The sequence below is a fragment of the Musa acuminata genome, chromosome BXJ3-3, assembly GCF_036884655.1.
Source record: "Musa acuminata AAA Group cultivar baxijiao chromosome BXJ3-3, Cavendish_Baxijiao_AAA, whole genome shotgun sequence".
Taxonomy (NCBI): domain Eukaryota; kingdom Viridiplantae; phylum Streptophyta; class Magnoliopsida; order Zingiberales; family Musaceae; genus Musa; species Musa acuminata.
The window spans coordinates 39,357,575-39,377,814 of record NC_088351.1 but is presented as its reverse complement, the minus strand read 5'-3'; the positions used below and the strand labels follow the sequence as shown (position 1 = coordinate 39,377,814).

General features: G+C 38.7%; 3 protein-coding genes and 1 long non-coding RNA gene across 10 annotated transcripts; 2 read left to right on the top strand and 2 right to left on the bottom strand.

Moving 5' to 3' along the window:
* Positions 1–13: 13 nt before the first annotated feature.
* Positions 14–3,543, bottom strand: LOC135633301 (uncharacterized). Of its 4 annotated transcripts, none has more exons than XM_065142615.1 (6): positions 3,393–3,543; positions 2,750–2,885; positions 2,509–2,673; positions 2,075–2,197; positions 642–785; positions 14–531 (listed from the first exon to the last, which is right to left on the bottom strand). In XM_065142615.1, exons 2-6 carry the CDS (start codon positions 2,876–2,878, stop codon positions 73–75), a joined length of 1,020 nt encoding a protein of 339 aa, XP_064998687.1. In that variant the 5' UTR covers positions 2,879–2,885; positions 3,393–3,543; the 3' UTR covers positions 14–72. The 4 variants fall into 4 exon arrangements, with proteins under 4 accessions (XP_064998687.1, XP_064998688.1, XP_064998686.1 ...); XM_065142616.1 differs by having other exon boundaries at positions 3,404–3,543; XM_065142614.1 differs by having other exon boundaries at positions 2,750–2,898; positions 3,404–3,542.
* A 349-nt stretch (positions 3,544–3,892) lies between these two features.
* On the top strand, positions 3,893–9,340 carry LOC103979765 (pentatricopeptide repeat-containing protein At1g71420). 2 transcript variants are annotated; one of them, XM_009395970.3, is made up of 3 exons: positions 3,893–6,106; positions 7,941–8,328; positions 8,689–9,340. In XM_009395970.3, exon 1 carries the CDS (start codon positions 3,947–3,949, stop codon positions 6,086–6,088), a length of 2,142 nt encoding a protein of 713 aa, XP_009394245.2. In that variant the 5' UTR covers positions 3,893–3,946; the 3' UTR covers positions 6,089–6,106; positions 7,941–8,328; positions 8,689–9,340. The 2 variants fall into 2 exon arrangements, with proteins under 2 accessions (XP_009394245.2, XP_064997760.1); XM_065141688.1 differs by having other exon boundaries at positions 3,893–7,460.
* On the bottom strand, positions 8,509–9,170 carry LOC135632857 (uncharacterized). Its single transcript, XR_010494839.1, has 2 exons — positions 9,018–9,170; positions 8,509–8,879 (listed from the first exon to the last, which is right to left on the bottom strand). It is a non-coding gene; the product is annotated as an uncharacterized LOC135632857 (long non-coding RNA).
* A 416-nt stretch (positions 9,341–9,756) lies between the features above and the next one.
* Positions 9,757–19,291, top strand: LOC135634150 (probable phospholipid-transporting ATPase 8). 3 transcript variants are annotated; one of them, XM_065144407.1, is made up of 11 exons: positions 9,757–10,268; positions 11,381–12,732; positions 12,823–12,933; positions 13,028–13,304; positions 13,708–13,796; positions 13,872–13,980; positions 14,052–14,261; positions 14,345–14,470; positions 15,520–15,618; positions 17,167–17,358; positions 18,332–19,291. In XM_065144407.1, the coding sequence occupies exons 1-11, from the start codon at positions 9,858–9,860 to the stop codon at positions 18,842–18,844; spliced, it is 3,489 nt and encodes a 1,162-aa protein (XP_065000479.1). In that variant the 5' UTR covers positions 9,757–9,857; the 3' UTR covers positions 18,845–19,291. The 3 variants fall into 3 exon arrangements, with proteins under 3 accessions (XP_065000479.1, XP_065000481.1, XP_065000480.1); XM_065144409.1 differs by having other exon boundaries at positions 17,283–17,358; positions 18,332–18,471; XM_065144408.1 differs by having other exon boundaries at positions 10,130–10,268; positions 11,445–12,732.
* Positions 19,292–20,240: the final 949 nt, after the last annotated feature.

Genomic DNA, 20,240 nt, shown 5'->3' with positions numbered 1-20,240 from the left:
ACTTGGCCCCGTCTTCAATCAAATGCATATTCTCCGATTCGAAGGATCTTTCAATATCTATCATACAAGAGTTTAATGCACCGGCAAACGTATTCTCTTGTTATGTCGCCTATCTCGTCTTCGCTGCCATCTCTTTTTGATATCATCGGGAGGAGCATAGGATGAGTTCGGCGCATTCTCACGTTCATCATCTGTTTCAAGCTCCTTCTTCCTCGCTTCTGCACGACTGACTGCACCCCTTAACCTTGCAGCCTCAGCGATAAGGTCACTTATAAGCATCTCCGTGGTTCTCGTGGTTATTCCCCTCAGATACCATGAAATAGGTGGTGGTGGGACAAGAGATGGCTGGATCAGCTGGTCTAAACTCACAATGGATCCAACTCTTCCTTTGCCCTGCGTGCAAGTATTGTAATTGTCCCATGTTCTTGGCTTGAAAGGTTGGCACAAGTGTTCATCGACAAATAATGGTTCTACTTTCCAACAACCCTCGAATCTTTTCATAAACCCTGATTTCCCTTGCTGGAATTTGACCTGCATAGGGATGGATTATTGTAAGACATTCCTAAATGACAAACAGTATAAAATCTTAGTATGCAGAAGCAAAACATCTGACGGTAAAAAAAAGAAAACCAGTGGCTTACCGTATGGTCTTTCCGGTTTTGATCAACTATGACATGAACCGATATAGTTCCAGACCACCAAAGAAACCTCCATATTGCTGCTTGCTCCACCTCCACAACCTGCCTTAAGCCCTCATCTATTAACACCTTTCTTGATATTACTTCCTAAAAGATGAGAGTCTCACATTAGTGCTGCATTATAATTCAGATTCAGAACGGGGATTGCATAAACCTAGAGATTAACAGTCACATGCCAAATTGAAAGCTATACCTTGCATTGTCGTACTAAGAATTCCACTCTAATGAGTCAAACTAGATGACACTAGTAAGTCCTCAACCAAAGAATGATGAACAAAAGGTAAGCGACCCTTAGAACATAAGCCAAGCCGCTTTTATGCCAATATTTTTACTCCCATCCAGTAGCATCAATATTGGTGAAGAGTCATTGCATGAAAAATATAGTTTGATTTCTATGTTTTCCTTACATTTCTTATCAGTATTAATGATATCTTTGTTTTTTCTTATAACAAATTTCTCCATCTGGAAATGAAAATCTTTTCAAATGTGACTAACTAAGCTAAATAGACATTTTTTTATATCTCCACGCAAGCACTTGCAAAAAAAATAAAAAAAAATAAAAAGAATCAAGTCTTCTAAAACATAATGATAATCCAGGAATGGACATGGTTCTGAACACACAGTATCACTTGCATTATGAACTACATACATTGCACTACAAAATGTAAGTATATCTCCATCTTAAGATGCCTAGGAGACCTACCGATGCGATAATTAAAAGTGACGAAATGATTGCCACAAGTAATATGAGGAAAGATAGAAGATCTAAAAAAATCTTAGAAGAAACTATAAATAAGAATTTAAATACTCTTAACTTAATTAAACGTATATTTTTTTATAAATTTCAATAGCGATAAAAAATCTATATAGCCGACCCCAAATAGTTGGGACATTCAGCTTTGTTGTTATTGTTGTTGTATCCAAGTATATCTCCGAGCAACAAGTACTGGTCTATGAACATCTCCTATTGGTTCCTTGTGCATCACTTCTATCAATGTATATCAAAACTTGAACAAGCTTAAGTTTTCAATTGCATAAATCAACAAGGAACTTGTAAATTTTAAGCATATTTAACCTCAATAGGGGAAATATTTAACCCCAATCACAACTCTGACACATGGCGGCACAATCAACAAGGGGGACCGGACCCCGACCAGCAATGCAGCAACAACCGCTGAGCTGATGACATCAGCATGATTAAACTTAATCCTTAGTGGTGATAATGCCTAGATGAAAATTATGCCCAATGAAAACAACTCACCACAATAGAATATATGCACAGTAAACCATGCATATGATACTGCACCAGAAGCTAATATCCCACAGAAAGATAAAAGGAACCTCATCAGAGAACTCTAAAGGTTTTTCTGCTATACCTTTATGTTCTTGAACACCCTTTTGTTTTCTGGGTCGGTGACAATGTTATATATTGCATCTGGGGGTAAGCCAACCTTGAAATTCACATTCAAATTGCAAAGAGATCCTTTGGGTACAGAAACCTGCAACAACATTTGAAAACAAACTCACTTAGACTTCTATAATTAATGATGCATCATTTTGCTTAGTATCTGTCTTTAGTTATAGACATTGGGCTAGTGAATCTTCATATTTGCATTTCAGTAAACTTGGTTTTCCTTTTTCTGTATGGTGCAAAAGTGTATTTGCTCAACAAACAAAATCTAGAAAGCATTGACTTAATATGTAAATATGATCTTGAAAGATCAAGGAATATAGATAATACAAATAGAAGAACATGCAAAACTTAATGATTCATTTCATAAGTGCTCTTCTTGCATTCTAAGACTAACACCTTGATCTCTGGTGGCTGATCAACCCAGGATGAGTTTTCTTTCCAGGCGTCTAGCTGCTTGTGAAAGTTGGTGTCCAAAGCAATGGGTGATTCTCTGTCCACCAGCGTCAGAGGACTTCTAGCATCAAATTTCTGTCTGTTCTTCACGACTTTCCTCAGGTGTGCCTGCAAGAAAGTGCAACTGAACATAGAAGCACAAAGAGGACTCTGGTGATTCTCTAAAGATGGCCAGAGGACTGACCTTTAAACAATTCTGAAGATTCTGATGGAACTGCACAAGAGAACCAACTGCTGAACTAACTGCCAAGGTGCACTCTTTTCCTTTGTTCACAGTGGTGTCAAAAAATTTCCCCATTTCTTTGTCAGCCATTTAAGACCTGCACCATGGACCTGTAAGATTCACAATTACTCAAAATAATGTGATGTCGAAGACATTGAAGTACCTCAGCGCAAATATTCTTAATCATAGGATTCTAAGACAGATGAAAAGGCACTACTCTGTCCCTAAATGGCTTTATAGGTAAAGCAAACTGATACTCTAGTTTAATAGAAGGATCTCTATATGATTTACACCTCTAGGGTTTTTGGAGCTCGATTCAAAGGCCCTCCATCTTAGATTTGCAAGGATTGAAGAATGGGATTCGTGCAAAAGCTTGATTTCCTACAGGGTTAGGTCACAAATCAAGATTACGATGATAATTCCAAGGAGGGACTTGTGTATTCCTGATTGCACCAATTATTGGGTATTTGGATAGGGAAGGCATTCCTGATTGCACCAATTCACACGAGAGAAAGCCGGCAATCGTTTCGAATCTAACCGTCTAACACATGTAAGACGACGAAGAACAAGCATAAACGAACTCTTCTAAGGATCAGAGTCAGACCTTCCACCGACCTGAAAACATTAGCCGAAGAAGCGGAATTCTTCACATCGATTCCGCGCACGAAATCGCCACAGACATGAGAGAGGTCAGCGATGAGGAAAGAGGAAGACGGAGATCTGGTGGAGCACTCAAACGATTGGGAGCTTCCGGGAATAAGACGGATCCACGAAAAAAATGTGGCGTGGATCTTCTCCAATCACAAATTTAAATAAAACCCTCCAACCCTGACATCAGAACCGTTCACTGACACGTACTGCGTCGGCAATGGATGGGTTTCACCATCCACGTCCGTGTCGAGAGCCAATCAATTGGAGGGGATCCGAACCCAAAGAAAAAGAGTATAACAGAAATCTCAAGAGACGATTATTGGACTGGATTTTATGTTTGACTGACTTAATTAAAGATGAGATTTAATTATCTTGATCGTGTATGACGCGTCATCTTAACAAAGATGATGGTGGCATATATAAATTCGTTAATATGTTTATATTTTTCTTTTCTGTATTTTTGAGGTATTTATTTTCCTGGACGAACCCATCGCTTCCCTCCGTCGCATGGCAGCGGCGGTCGCCACCACCACGCTTTCCGACGAATATTCACTTCGTATTCTTCGCCTCTGCGCTTCGGACCACCTCCCGCATATCCACTCCGCCCTCGGATCACCTTCCGCTGTCCACCCCTCAGCCTTCGCCGCCCTCTTCCACGCCTGCGCCCGTCGCCGCCTCCTATATCTCGGCAGATGCCTCCACCGCTGCATGCTCTCCCTTCTCCCGTGGCCGCCCGATCTCTTCGTCGCCAACCACCTTCTCAACATGTATGCCAAGTGCGGCCGCCTCGACCTTGCCCGCCGCGTGTTCAAGGAAATGCCCCGCCGCAACCTCGTCTCTTGGACCGCCCTCCTTTCCGGGTTCGCTCAGCACGGCCATCACGATGATTGCTTCGGCCTCCTCGCTGGCATGCTCCCTCACCACATCCCCAATGAGTTCGCCCTCGCCACCGCCCTCAGTTCCTGCGCTGGGGCAGCTCGTGGTTTCCGAGGCCGCCAGGTACACGCCCTTGCCTCTAAGATCTACCTCGATGCCAATGTATTCGTGGGCAACGCCCTGATCACTATGTACTCCAGCTGCTATGGCCAGTGTGACGATAGCTGGGCCGTCTTTCGGACGATGCCTTTCCAGAACCTCGTCACTTGGAATTCGATGATTGCAGGGTTCCGACAGAATGGTCAGCTGGACCGGTCGCTTGAGCTTTTTGTGGAAATGCAACGAGGTGGCCTTGGGTTCGATCGTGCCACATTAGTTAGTGTCATCTCCTCGTGTTCTTGCCTTCAGCATTGCCGGCAGTTGCACTCTCCCGTCATTAAAACTTGTTATGATTATGAGGTTGAGGTTGCAACTGCTCTCGTCAAGGCATACTCCATTGTGGGTGGCGGCACCGATGACTGTTATGGAGTATTCGGTGGGGTTAGGGAACATGACATTGTGTCTTGGACGGGGATAATGACTTCATTTGCCGAGCAGCTTCCTGAAGAGGCAATTCGGCTCTTTTGCCAACTGCGCTACAAGAATTACAGTCCTGATAGATACACATTTTCTATTGTGGTGAAGGCCTGTTCAGGCTTCGCAACAGAGCGGCACTGCTCTGCTGTCCATTCACTAATTGAGAAGTCTGGGTTTGGAGATGATTTGGTTCTTTCAAATGCATTAATCCATGCCTATGCTCGGTGTGGTAGCATTGTCATGGCAGAACATATCTTCGAGAGAATGGTGGTTCACGATGTAGTGTCATGGAACTCAATGATCAAGGCTTATGCTGCTCATGGGCGTGGGAGGAAGGCACTTGGAGTTTTTAGATGTATGGATATTCCACCTGATTCTGCTACCTTTGTTGGGCTTCTAACTGCATGTAGCCATAGCGGGCTTGTAAATGAAGGCCGGGATCTCTTCAATTCTATGTTGAAAGCATATGGGATTGCTCCTCAGCTCGATCATTTTGCTTGTATGGTCGATATTCTTGGACGTGCTGGGAACTTGCAAGAGGCTGAGGATCTGATAAATCAAATGGAAGTGGAACCGGACTTTGTTGTATGGAGTGCATTGATTGGAGCATGCAGGAAGCACAAGGAGACTAGGATTGCAGAAAAAGCAGCCCAAAGGCTGATGGAATTGAAGCCTACGAATTCAATTGGGTATGTGATGATGTCCAACATCCATTATGATAGGGGTAACCTAGAGGATGCATCCTTTATTAGGAAGGATATGAAAGAGTGTGGGGTGAAGAAGGAACCTGGGCTTAGCTGGATTGAGATTGAGAATCACATTCATAGGTTTTCAGTAGGTGCACGGCACCATCCACAAAGGAAGGCAATATATGCTGAGCTCAATCGGCTAGTGGATAGTCTTAAGGAAATAGGTTATGTGGTGGATACCCGATTAGTGCATCATGAGACTCAGAAGGAGCACAAGGAAGAGCGGCTGTTGCATCACAGTGAGAAATTGGCCTTGGTTTTTGCACTTATGAACACTTCTGCTAGCAAGACTAATTTAAAGATTATGAAGAACTTGAGAATCTGTGAGGATTGCCACAAGTTCTTCAAGTTGGCATCCAGTTATTTGCAGAAAGAGATTATAGTGAGGGATGCAAACCGTTTCCATCATTTTGTTGATGGAGAGTGCTCATGTGGTGACTTTTGGTAATTGACACCAAGCTAAGAGGTACTCGTTACAACATCTTATGGGAGTCGGGACAAATAAGTTTTGGCAGGAAACAGAGACACTTAGTTATTGTCTTTCTCATTATATCTTTACCATTAAACTGTATCATCCTCTTGATAATTGGGCAATGACCATTAGGATTTTTTTTTCTTATACCTAACAAATCCTACAATATAAAGACCAAAGCTCTGGTGGTTTGATCATATAGTTTGAGCTTATAATGGAGTTGCTAGCCTAAGCATATAGCTTAAAGTAGCTGTTTGTCTTCTGTTTGAGTGTTGTTGATATCGGAAGCATTAGAGGTGATGAGCCTTCCATGATATGGTGACATTACCTTGTCTTCTTCTAGAATTTCTGTTTTGTCACTTCATGACTAGTTTACTTGTGATGGTATCTTTATCAATGTAGTCTTTTGTCATGCGGTCGAGTTGTCTAATGCTAGTTGCAATTGAAAGAAAGTTTTATGGTCCATTTTAGATATTACTTCCAAGTACATGGACACTTAAATCACTACATGAATTTCCTGCATGGTGTATGATATTAGTAATTGCATGTACTCCTGAAACCAGTTAACTGCCTTACTGATAGTAGTGGATGTCTACTTTGAGATATGAAGTTGATCTTTTATGCTTGTTGGACTTGCATATCTTTGGTGCAGTAGTTCATAGATTTTATTTCCTAAGCATACTTGAATAAGACAATAATGACAATTCATGGTATGTTCGTACCTGGATGACTGATGTTACTAGTGTGGTATATGGAGGCTGGCATTCCAAGGGACGGGCTTCTTTGTCCTTGGTTGTTACATAGTCAGTGATAGCTAAATAACAGATAATGGCATAGCTGAACTAGTGGTCAGTCTCTCAATGAAGTAGCGATGAAATAATCACAGCTACAAGACTTATTTGAGGGCAGAAACAAGTTCAGCATACATATGGAAGTACATAATGAGAATTGCCCATTCTGGCAACTTGAATATGGTTAACTTTATGGACTAGAGTAATTTCCACTACTTTGGGGATGGTGCACCACATCCAAGAACATGCCATATTCATGGGGCAGTTTCACATTTAGAAGTTTGATCTGCACAACACTGGGTGAGCTCAGGGTTGGAGGTGCCAAAAATGATGGAGAGAAACGGCGATGGTGAGAAAGAGATGTTCAGCAAGGTGGTAGCTCATTCGAGTGGCTTAAGGAATAGGCATATCGCTCGAGGAAAGGAGTTGCTTTCCCTTAAGAAAAAGGAGAGGGATGCCGTGGCTCAATTTTATGTTAATACCAAGGGGCTGATGAAGGTTGAGATCTTTGCTCTTCCATTGAAAGGGAGAAGAAACAGTCCATGGATGATCTAATTGTGAGTCCATTTGAAATGAGGATTGCATCGTCTACTTTTTAAAATGTATTTCGATGCAGCACATTACTGAAACTTGCTTACTGCTGTTCAGGAGCGTAGCTTTTTACTAAATATGATTTTGATATTCTTTGAGACACAGACATTGTTTGAACTCAGATCTCCATATGTACTTCTAAATACCATGTGCTGCTAAACATTGTAGTAGTCATCTATGCATCCGTCACAAGCATGGAGTGATGGATGACCAGATTAGTGTTGTTTTTTTCTATTGTATGTATGATATGCCAGCCTCAAGTATTATAGTGAACCTAATCTAGAATTGTGTAAACAATATTTCCTGATTCAAATTGTCATTTCTATAGAATTGTGTTGGAGAAAGCTCACATTATATTTCATTTGTTTTTATGTTCCATGTCCAGATTGTTAAATTGGGTTAACTGAAACCTCAAGTGATCTAACTTGCTGATCTTGTTGTTCCAGTTCAACATGACATAATTGCTGGCCTCCCCAACTCAGGTGCTCGATCATATTCCTTCCCATTGTTTAGTCCTTGAGGTGGAGATGCACAAACTTTGGCAGCCTATCATGAGCTAATGCCCCAGGAATATATAAATACACCAAGAAGTGCAATTGGCTTGGCTTCGTGGAAACGTAGAAGAAGAGCCCTCCAACCACCCCTATTAACTGTACTTGAGAGGTTGGTGACAACAGTGGGCAGCGAGACCTTCTCCCTCCCCTTGGTCGAGCCCTTCATTCCATCGAACATCTTGTTCAGCGAAGCTGGTCGGTGGTGCCTGCTGCTGTAATCCTATCGGAGACCTCGAAACCCAATGGTTCAATCTTCTACAACAGAGCCATATTACTCCAGGTTGGTAGTCTATATGACACTCGTTTTCTCTTCTTCCGCTTGATGTTGTGCACAAGATACAAATCATGATCCAAATTACTCTGGATGATAGCTATCGAAATGTTAAGTCCTTTTTCCCACAAAATCCAAGCTAATTGTTCTTCATTTTAAATTCAAGTCACTGAATAACGTGGCTTGCACTTTTATCTAATTGCTAGGACTGAATCAAGAGCAAAGATGAACAAATGACATATATGTTCTTAAAATATAGTGGTTTTTAGAAGGAAGAAAGAGGTCAAAAATAATTGGGAAGCACATTTCTTTCTTAATTTGTTCACTGCATATTTATAAAAGCTATCTCACTGACTGTACTTTGATCAGGTCAAGCGAGGCCAGCGATCACGTCGAGTGCTCCGGCAACTCATGTCGTTCGTGCACCGCAGTCCTCGTCGCCAACTGCATCGCGTTAGGCTGCTGCCCGTGCGCCTTCGTGAACATGCTGACGCTGACCTTGGTGAAGGTCCCGTGGATGGTGTCGAGGCGGTGGTGGCAGTCGCTGAAGAGAAGAGGAGCTTCTCAGCGAAGAAGGGTGGCCGATGCGGCGACCGTGGGAAGAGAAGGAACTAGCTCAGAGATGAAGAGGAACTACAAGTGGAACGAAGAGGGTGTTGTGGGGGAAAGAAAGGGTCACAGTGGGCGTGGAAGCTTACCTTCGAGTCTTGGAGCTGACGATGGAGTTTGGGAGGAGTTGTATCGAGTAGGGAACTGGGGGTTCGGGAGAGTATCCTTCTCGGGCACTCAAAGAGAGTGGCATTCAGGGAAGAACACCTCCGGTGATGACGAGCTTGGAGAGCAGCGCTAGTGGACGCGGTTGCAGCGTGAGCTCGTTCCACCTATAATCTCTGTGAAAAGCTGCTCTATCATGTTGTGCATACTGTAGTCTTCCTCGAATGTTGTCGGCATCTCATTACTGGGAATGCTATCATTGAAAGAACACTGATCGATTTATTTCAGCTACCGTTTAAGACTTTTACATGTTATTGCAAAATCTTGAGCTTAAATTCTCTTTTCATCATTATATATATATATATTTTTTTTCTAAATAATATTTTACTTTTTATAATTCTATTAATATCGTTTCCATTCCTTTTCTGTTTGTCATCTCTTTCTCCTCGTTGCTTATCCTTTCTCAAAGCCCATCGTCTCCTCCCTTACATCCTCTCATTGCTTGTGGTGGGAGGATGGCGAGAGCAATAGGTGAGGAAGGGATCAAAAGGATATTTATGAAATTAAAAATATATAAAATTAAAACAGAAGGTGCCTTTTTAAAAGAACCAAAAAATGATTTTTTTAATGGAAATCAGTCTCTCTCTCTCTCTCTCTCTCTATATATATATATATATATATATATATATATATATAATGTTGCACTTTGGCACTTTGCTTTCTTGTTGGTACATTTCATTGGCACTTGCCGCAAATGTGGCGGCAGGCAACCAAATAGGCTTCCGTTTTCTTGTCGCGGAGGCGAACCCTAACCTCCTTGCCACATGGCCGGGGAGAGGAGGCCGAGATCGGCCCATGTCGTCTTCGAAATGGGGCTCCTCTCCGGCCGCCGCAGCCGCCCTCCTCCGGCCGACCAGAGTCCCGGCGTCGGCCGCGGCGACGCCGGCTACTCGAGGATGGTTCATTGCAACGATCCGGCGAGTCCTCAAGCGTTGGAGCTTAACTACCCGGATAATTCGATCTCCACCACCAAGTATACGGTGGCCAATTTCGTTCCCAAGTCCCTCTTCGAACAGTTCCGCAGAGTGGCCAACTTCTTCTTTCTCATCGTAGCTTTCATCTCCTTTAGCCCCCTTGCTCCGTACCGGGCCGTCAGTATCCTTCTCCCCCTCGTCGTCGTGGTGGGGGCGACCATGGCCAAAGAGGCCGTCGAAGATTGGCAGCGCAAGAAGCAGGTATGCTTTAATGTCTAATGCAATCAAAGATAGAAAATTTGTTCCCTTTTATCCTCATCTTATAATTCGCCATTGAAATTACATGGTTACAATCTCTATCTTTTTCTAAAGTTACATTATAATATATTGGTTATGTTTGATCAAAGAACCCATGGACGTGGAATAACTGAAATCTCTGGTAACGCCATATATTACTTCATCTTTTATTCACAACTAAATAATTTGGAGAATTAAGACAGATTGGAGTCTGTATTTTGTTCTTGGGCGTAAAATTTATGTTTTATTTACAAGTCTAAAAGTTCCTCCTCTTCTGGGGGATAAAAGTTGAACAAGAATATGCATCTGAATCAAAGCATGAAATGGAAAATTTCTTATTTTGAAAAGTGCAAGAATATGGTTATCTATTCTTGGAATGCAGATGAGTTGTATCTGTTATTCATAGGAGACAACAGATTTTGTCTCCTGGGTTTGAAAATTGCTTGTACTCTTAGAAATCATTCTAATTATTCAAATACAGACCATAACTAACCACATAACATAGCATCATTATTGAACGAAAAGTTCAACCTCAAACATACCTGCCAGCTTCTCTAATTTTTGGCTACTTCCAATATCAGGAAAAAAATAATACAGGAAGTCAAATATAGGGACATTTTTGTCTAAACAAAGCTGTACATGAAATCTTTGCAGCTTCTTTTTGAGTTCGTATGGGATGGAAGTGGTTTAACGACTATAATGTGATTGCATATTGAAGTATTTACTATTTAATCTAATTGCCATTCTATGTCTTGATTAATAATGATTACCTGCTTTTATTTGGATTGTATAGTGTATACACTGGAATCAGATAAAAAAAAAAATTGTTGACATTTTACAGTAAAGTAGAATTAGGAATGAGGAGCATAAGAAGAGAATTTGTTGATCTAGGATCTCCAAACTACTGGAACCAAACACATACATGCTACAATTTAATGCTTATGTTTGTGGTCCCCAAAATGTTGTTGTAGTTGCCCATTTTTAAGATGTTATTTATTTTTTTTAACTATATAAATTCTTGGTTGCTTGGGAGATAATGCATCTCATCATATGTCAAGTTTCAATATTCTTGTCAGGATATAGAGGTCAACAATCGGAAGGTTAAAGTTTATGATGGATCCTTTTCTCTTTACCAAACAGAATGGAAGAAACTAAGAGTTGGAGATATTGTTAGAGTGGAGAAGGATGAATTCTTCCCTGCTGATTTACTTTTGCTTTCTACTAATCATGATGATGGCACTTGTTATGTTGAGACCATGAACCTTGATGGAGAGACAAACTTAAAACGTAAACAGAGCTTGGAAGTGACATCAACCTTGCATAATGAAGATTCTTTCCAGAACTTCAAAGCATTGATAAATTGTGAAGACCCAAATGAAAAATTATATTCTTTCATTGGGATTCTGGATTATGAAGGTGTTCAATTTCCTCTTAACCCAAAACAAATTCTGTTGAGAGATTCTAAGCTCAGAAATACCCAGCATGTTTATGGTGCTGTGATTTTTACTGGACATGACACAAAAGTAATGCAGAATGCCATGGATCCTCCTTCAAAAAGGAGTAACATTGAGAGGAGAATGGATAAGATAATTTATGTTCTTTTCGCTTCTCTGGTTTTTATTTCATCCATTAGTTCTGTTTTCTTTGGAATCAAAACTAAAAATGAAACTAGTGTTGGAAACTATAGGTGGTATTTAAGACCAGACAACTCATCAATATACTTCGATCCTAACAGAGCAGGGTTGGCTGCCTTTTTCCACTTTCTGACAGTCCTCATGCTATATGGGTGCCTGATTCCCATCTCATTGTATATATCCATAGAGATTGTTAAGGTTTTGCAAAGTATCTTCATAGACCATGATCAGGAAATGTATTGCGAGGATAGTGATAAGCCTGCACGTGCTCGTACATCAAATTTGAATGAGGAACTTGGACAGGTTGATACTATACTATCAGATAAAACTGGCACGCTGACTTGCAACTCAATGGAGTTTGTGAAATGTTCTATAGCTGGTATTGCTTATGGAAGTAGATCATGTGAGATGGAGAAGGCTGCTTCAGGAATTATACAGTATGAACCATTTGAACGTCATGATTCACCTTCTGCTTTCGAGAGGCACAAGCCTGAAGGAACATCCAAAAAGTCAACCAAAGGCTTCGGCTTCAGAGATGATCGGTTAATGAATGGACAATGGGTTGGAGAACCTAATTCAGAAGTTATACACAAGTTTTTTCATGTGTTAGCAATCTGCCATACAGCTATTCCTGTTGTTAGTAAATCTGATGAAATATTATATGAAGCTGAGTCCCCAGATGAAGCATCTTTTGTTACAGCTGCAAGGGAACTTGGTTTTGAATTTTACAGACGAACCCAGACAAGCGTCTCTTTGCATGAGTTTGATCCAAAGATTGGCAGAAAGGTTGATAGGTGCTGATCAATTAACTCAATATGGCAGCTTCATATATTGGTATCCATCTTCTGTTCTTTGTTATTATAACTTTTTTTTCCAAATTTTAGGACGTATGAACTTCTCGATACCTTAGAATTCAGTAGTGCTCGCAAAAGAATGTCCGTAATTGTGAGGACTGAGAGCAACCAGTTATTACTTTTCTGCAAGGGTGCCGACAGGTTTGTGTCCTTAAATCTGCACTAAGTTAACAATATCTTGTCAATGGTTTTAGATCCTAAGCTCACACTTTTTTTCTTTTTCTGGTTGCTTTAGTGTAATCTTTGAAAGGCTTGCCAAGAATGGGCAGGTATTTGAACCAAATACCAAATGCCACATCAATGACTATTCAGAGGCAGGCTTACGGACATTGGCGGTTGCATACCGCATACTAAGTGCAGAAGAATACATTCCATGGCATGATGATTTTGTGAAGATAAAAAATTCAGTCAACGCTGATCATGATACAATTGTGGATGAAGTAGCTGACAGAATTGAGAGGGATTTGATCCTTTTAGGTGCCACAGCTGTTGAGGACAGATTACAGAAGGGGGTAAATTTTGAAATTTAAGATTAGAAACTATTCTTTTTTAACAAAACAATAGCTGTATCTAAGCTAGATTTTTTACTCTGCTCACTTTTGTGGCTTTTGGCCATTCATTGTGTTAATATTGTTTTTCTGTTAGTTTGTTGTCTGAAACACATTCACCTAGTGAGGTCGCCCACAAGCATAATTTTTGTAGATAACACTTAGCCATATGAAAGAGTGGAAGTCATGTGCAGTTAGATAGTATTCAGATAATCACATGTCTTTATGGAATTAATGTGCTTGGCCATCTTGATCTTACTAAAGTTTTATGTCAAGGTTCCAAATCAAATCATTCATGGATATTATAATTATTTGGATCAAAATTGCAGCTTCAGAAGTACGTCTGATTCTTGTCTTCATTGTACAGGTTCCTGAGTGTATTAACAAACTTGCAGAAGCTGGAATCAAGATCTGGATTTTGACTGGTGATAAATTGGAAACTGCAGTCAACATAGGGTGAATTTTTCTCAACCTTCAGTTGTACTAGAGAGACAGCCTATCTGCTCGTGAGTAAATTAGTAGACCTTGCAGATTTGCCTGCCAATTGCTAAGGAAAGGAATGGAGCAATTAGTTATCACGCTTGATACCCCAGATATTAATGCGCTAAAGAAAGATGGGGACAAGAATGCCCTGGAAAAGGTGTGGAGATAAACATAAAATATAATTTTATGGTTTTTTTTATTATTTCTAACAATTCCAATACTTGTTAGAGCTTACATGAGAATGTTGCCAAGCAAATACGTGAAGCACTGTCACATGTTTCTAAAATGAAAGGAAGTAATGTTCCCTTTGCTCTTATCATTGATGGTGATTCGCTGGCTTTTGCTCTCTCAACAAGTCTGGAGCATTCATTTCTAGATCTGGCAGTTGCTTGTGCATCTGTTATTTGTTGTCGAACTTCACCTAAACAGAAGGCACTGGTACGTTTTTCATCAATCTTAAATACTTAAATAATTACTTTTATCATGTACGAAAATCATCTAAGAGAAACCTAGGAATGCAGGTCACTAGAATGGTAAAATGGAGAACAAGGAAAACTACACTGGCAATTGGTGATGGAGCCAATGATGTTGGTATGCTTCAAGAGGCTGACATTGGCGTTGGTATTAGCGGGGTTGAGGGCATGCAGGTTTGTCTTTATGACTGACATTTGCCTGTTCATACATGTGTTTATTTTATTTTGTATATTTTTGTTAGGACCCTTTTTATGAGCTTTTGAATAATGTTTATTGAGTCTGTTTACTTTAGTTGTTTATTGAGTCGGTTTGGTTCAGTTAGAGTCAAGTAGAGGTTTATTTAATATTTATTTATTATTAGAGTTCAAGTCCTGATGGACTCTGGGTGGAACTCTATAAATAGGGATATAACTGCTTCTTTTTGGTAATATATGAAAAATACTATTATGTCTTTTGACAAACCCTAGGAGGCCGATCCCCTCGAAGTAATCAAGGAGGGTCAATCCCCTCGAAGCGATCAAGGAGGCCGATCCCCTCGAAGTGATCATCCCTTTCTCTTTTCTTTTTTACGATAAGACTTTAGGGTCTTATCATTTGGTATCAGAGCGACGATAAGACCTTTAGGATCTTATCAATTTTCTTCTTGCCAAGTAAAATGTGGAGACTTACACAATCCATGGAATAGCTTAACTTGTCTTAAGTTTTTAAAAAGATGGAACATTAGAGATTAGATAACAAATATTAAGACCAAAATCATATGGCTTTAAAGAATACTTACACTTGTACTTGTAGAATAATATCCCCATTTGAAATTGACATCAATATGAATTACAATCTTTTACAAGGAGAAGAAACTCTTTGTATGTGTTTAAACATCTTTTTGCATCATTCTGTTTGTAGGCCAGCCTGTGCATTTTTTCAAATCTGCTTGCTTAGGATAAAGGAAGTGGAAATTAAGTTATCCTTTGTCCTTGGTGGTAATTAGCTTGAACATGCTGTAAAATGAAAATAAATATTAATTTGACTTGACTTCGGACTTGTAATATGCACATGCTTGTTTTAGGTGAAAATATAATCTGGTTTTACTTGTCATCTATGTGGTCACGTATCATTGTGTATTTAATTAGATAATTGATGCATATTTATGTAAATCTGAGTTATACTTTGTATGTTATAGGCATGATAATGTTTGCTGCTTCAAGTCACAAATGTTTGGTTGCAGGCTGTAATGTCAAGTGACTTTGCAATAGCTCAATTTCGATTTTTGGAGCGGTTGCTGCTTGTTCATGGGCATTGGTGTTACAGGCGGATTTCAGCCATGGTAAAGCATTTTCAAAATACTTATTTCTATTTTGTGATCTAAAATGTATTTCACATAACTGAACTGGGATTTTCTTTCTGATGATAAGTAACTCAAGCCTAATTGGAAACACAGCTTCTATAGAACGATCTTTGTTGAATATGAGCATACATCTTACTTGGTACTGGGTAGAAGTTAGGGGCATTGAAGTTTGATATATTCTCTTCCAACCAGTCTGGAATCCCAAGTCCAAAGGAAAGCTGTGTTGGCATGTCTCAGTTACCTTCTTATGTATTTATCTATTTGTTAGATGCAGATATCTTTACATTTATGGATTAATGAATTTAATAGAACACCACAATGCATAAGTCTCAAATTTACACATTCCTCTTATTTAGTTGCTTTTTTCCTTTCTAATCCTAGAGTTACTGAGAGAATGAAGTGTTACTTGTATGTGATCAATGTTTTAAAAAGTCACCCGGGCGCTTTAGCGAGGTAAGGCAAGGCACAAATAAATATTTTTAATTCATATGATATGTTTGATTCACACAAAAATAAGAAACCAGTTAGAGCATCAATGATTACATGATCTGATTTATATAAAGTATAATCAAACATTGAAAACTCATCATGATTTATGAAATAATAATGATCTAATCTCATTACAAGATATTGATAATTCAAATGATTGGTTGGTGGGGGAAATGAGTGTGAACTTGCAAGATGCCGAAGATGAACTTGTATTTGGAGATGATAGCTTAACATGAGGAGATGTGATAAGAGCCTCAGGTGTTGGAGAATTACAGACATATACAAGACAGATAACGAAGGCAAAAATGAGTGCAAAAGCATCAAGTTCATCTTTTGTTTTTGTTGAAGAGGAGGAAACCTATCTTGATGAAGATGGATAAGAGGAAGAGAAAGATGATGATAAGTTTGAGAATGATGATGTTGATTATAATGATGATTATATTTGATGTAAAACCTTATTGTTTTGAGTCTTTTGGCATTTTTGTCATTGGAAGATGGATAATGTGACTTGGTATTTTAGATATTTTCAATTTAATGTCATATTTTTATTTATATAATCATATTCATAATTGTATTATTAATTTTTTATATCTTAATATTCTAGAGCATCTCGTTTCACTTGGGTGAGCGCCTAGCATCACGAGCATTTTAAGACCTTGTTACCTTTTGACGCCTAGTGTTTTTAAGAACACTGTATGTTATGTTATCATATTCTATAGTCCTCTCATGATATGGTGTCTATTCTTTATGCACTTGAAAATTCTACCAATTAAGTATCACTATTGTAACATCTGCAAATGTTGGTTTTTTTTTTTTTTTTTGCATTTTTAGTATTTTGGCATGAAAATTCTTATTTCAGCTTTATAAAAAGAATTGTGGGAGTCTGTCTACTTAGATTCCCTTTTTTAGTTTATATTGTAGTATTAAAAAATCCTTTAAAACCAGAGTGGAAAATGTGTTGCTTGGAAATGGGTGGTTACTTAATTCTAATCATTTTTTGTTAGATTCCTACTTCTAATTTTGATTTTCTATCAACAGATATGCTACTTTTTCTACAAAAATATAACGATGGGCTTCACTCTTTTCTGGTTCGAGGCTCATGCTTATTTTTCAGGACAGCCTGCTTATAACGATTGGTTCATATCATTTTACAGTGTTGCCTTCACATCTCTTCCAGTGATTGCACTAGGTGTTTTTGATAAAGACGTTTCTGCGCATCTTTGCCTGAAGGTATAGAATATTGCTATTTAATTTCCATCCATTCAGAATGTATAAGCTTGTATTTCACGTAGAGAAAACCTTGTGTAGAACATGTTGCTGCGTCCAACTTCATTTACAAAATACTAAATCATTTTGATCTCAGATACTCTAATTTTGATCAGAGGACAATGGGAAAAGCCCATATAATGGGTACATCCATTGTGCGACACAATCAAAAGATAGCATCTCACCCACACTGAAACTTGATAAAAAGGAATATAAATGCAGGATACTGTCTCCCAAACTCTAGGGAATTAATTGGATAATAAGAATTAAAACATATGGATTCCCTTAAGTGGCATTTCATGTGGTAGAATGTTAGTGATAAATGAACAAAGTAATTTTTACAAGACAAAGTGTACCATCATGTTATCATGATAGTTAATGATAGCTTCTTCTTGAAGAGCAACATTCGTTCCTTATGGTTTAAGACATTGGTAACAGTACACTATTTTTGATAATTAGGTGTCTTCTGACAGTCAACTTGGATAAATTGATGTTATTTATTGCCAAGGTTTTTTATAAGATAATTTGGTTTCTCCTTTATTTTGCTTGGTTTGTACCAGAATCCAAAATATCATGTTCTTGTGTTTAGAAAGGTCCAACATCAAATAGTCACAGCTAGAAGGATTTGTTTTCATTTTATCTGCAAACCCACCTGCACCAGAGGACAAATGAGAATTGAAAATATAAAAATACTGGCATGGGATGTTCTCTTTTGTGACTGTTGAATTCATAATTCAAATTGCTTATAATTTTTCATGATCCATCCTTAATAGTTAGGCCATTCAACTTTGACCTGCTGGGTTCCTTACTGATTTAATCCATCCTAATATAACAAGTGTTTGACAAGATTCTGGCACCCTGTTTCTCTTATTTTTCATATGATCTCCACATACATATTTTGCCATTTCGTACACTTACATCTTCATCATTTTTGCAGTTCCCTAAGTTGCATCAGGATGGTGTTCAGAACATTTTCTTCAGCTGGCCTCGTATACTAGGTTGGATGATTAACGGAGTTTGCAATGCCCTCGTAATCTATTACTTCACAACCCATGCCATCTTTCACCAAGCATTCCGACAAGATGGTCATGTCGCAGCCTATGAAATCCTGGGAGTAACAATGTACACCTGTGTCGTGTGGACAGTGAACTGCCAATTAGCGATCTACCTCAGCTACTTTACATGGATCCAACATTGCGTCATCTGGGGAAGCATCATATTTTGGTATATGTTTCTTGTAGTTTATGGTTCGTTCCCATCGACGATATCCACAACCGCATACTGGGTTTTCCGGGAAGCCTGTGCCTTGAGTCCTCTTTATTGGCTGGTCATTCTGCTTGTTGTTGTTTCAGCTCTGCTGCCTTATTTTATGTACTTGAATTTCCAGAAGACATTCTTCCCCAAGTACCATGACTTGATTCAGAGACTACAAGTGCAGAAAGAGAATTGATTTCTTTCCAACCGCGGATCAACTTACATTGTCCGGAGGCTTTTCATCGAATTCTATATACAGGCAATCACACAAACTTGCAGGCATTACTGTACATATGCAGGCTCCTGTTGATCTATATTGAACGGTGAGAACAAACTTGTAATGAGGAAGATGATGCTTCGCAAATTCATTATAAAAGAAATGTTTTTATGGTTTACTTGTTGCTTGAACCATGCAAACCAGACTTGTGAAAGCATAGTCTGTGTCCAATTGTGATTTTGATTCGGATCTATAAGTTTATGTCTGTCAAAGTGTGATATTGAGAAGTTTCGAGTCTGTTCGATTCAGGATGCAACGAACCTTGTAAAACTATGTCGGGGACATGCTTGACAAAGCTAGAATTAGGGCATGATGTAATTTTTTATTATTATTTTGATCACATCACCGAATGGAGTATTTTTTTTATTATTTTGATTGCATCAGCGTCGAAGAGAGTATTTTTGGTTTGCTTCACACTTTCGAATGATTCTAAGTGTGAGGATTGATTTTGACACATTTGAAAAATATTTTGGTCTTTTGACTACCAGAGTTAACTGAGGTTATACTACATGTCTTTTTTCTGATTATGATTTTTAGTTAATAATTTTTTTTAATCATGATAAGACTTTGATGGGAGGGACTCTCTTGATTAATACTAGATCATATGACTCTATTTAATTATATAAGATATATTATGAATATAATTGGATTCTGATTATGATTATTGATCAATAGAAAGGATGTCTAATTATAGTATAATTTCTTAGACAATGACCTTGACGAGAGAGACTCTCCTAATCACTTATCATAGATTTTATGTTCTGGCTTATAAAACGATGGGACCTTCTAGAGTCTCAACATATAGGCAGATATGCAGATACGTAGATAAGAGGAGATAGGAATACGTGACATTATTGAGAGATTTTAGATCATCTTCATCCCTCTTTGCCTCTAATCTATTGTTTATAATGGTCTTGTGAAGAATAAGAAGAGAGAAAAATATGAAATTAGTTATCCTTGTAGATCGACATTGTTATAGCTTTTAGGTCTGACGATAATGTACTTGTAGATCAAATAAATTTTTTTGAATGACATAGAAAGATACACATCATTTTTTTTCTTTTTTCTTTCAAGAAGAAAAAGAGTTATAGATGGGCTAACTCCTAATATAACTCTAATGATCATTTCAATCCAAAAAGAACACAAGCTATGATCTCTCGGAAGGAGTGCAGTGTAAGTTTACGAATTTGAGAAGGATTTAGATACAATTTGGACATGAAGATGATTAATAAATGAGGATTAAGTGTTAAATATTTTTGAATTAAGACTTAAATTCCTGTCATGGTTAGAGTTAAAGGTGTGTTGAGCTTAATCT

What these genes read in the sequence shown, in the direction of transcription:
- LOC135634150 (XM_065144407.1), top strand. Translation starts at nt 9,858, where the DNA reads ATGGCCGGGGAGAGGAGGCCGAGATCGGCCCATGTCGTCTTCGAAATG. An exon ending in AGGACAGATTACAGAAGGGG is followed by an intron (nt 13,305 to 13,707) that starts GTAAATTTTGAA and finishes TTCATTGTACAG; the next exon opens with GTTCCTGAGTGTATTAACAA. An exon ending in GAAACTGCAGTCAACATAGG is followed by an intron (nt 13,797 to 13,871) that starts GTGAATTTTTCT and finishes TAGACCTTGCAG; the next exon opens with ATTTGCCTGCCAATTGCTAA.
- LOC135633301 (XM_065142615.1), bottom strand. Translation starts at nt 2,878, where the DNA reads ATGGCTGACAAAGAAATGGGGAAATTTTTTGACACCACTGTGAACAAA. An exon ending in ATCTTCAGAATTGTTTAAAG is followed by an intron (nt 2,674 to 2,749) that starts GTCAGTCCTCTG and finishes ACTTTCTTGCAG; the next exon opens with GCACACCTGAGGAAAGTCGT. An exon ending in AAAACCGGAAAGACCATACG is followed by an intron (nt 532 to 641) that starts GTAAGCCACTGG and finishes ATCCCTATGCAG; the next exon opens with GTCAAATTCCAGCAAGGGAA.
- LOC103979765 (XM_009395970.3), top strand. Translation starts at nt 3,947, where the DNA reads ATGGCAGCGGCGGTCGCCACCACCACGCTTTCCGACGAATATTCACTT.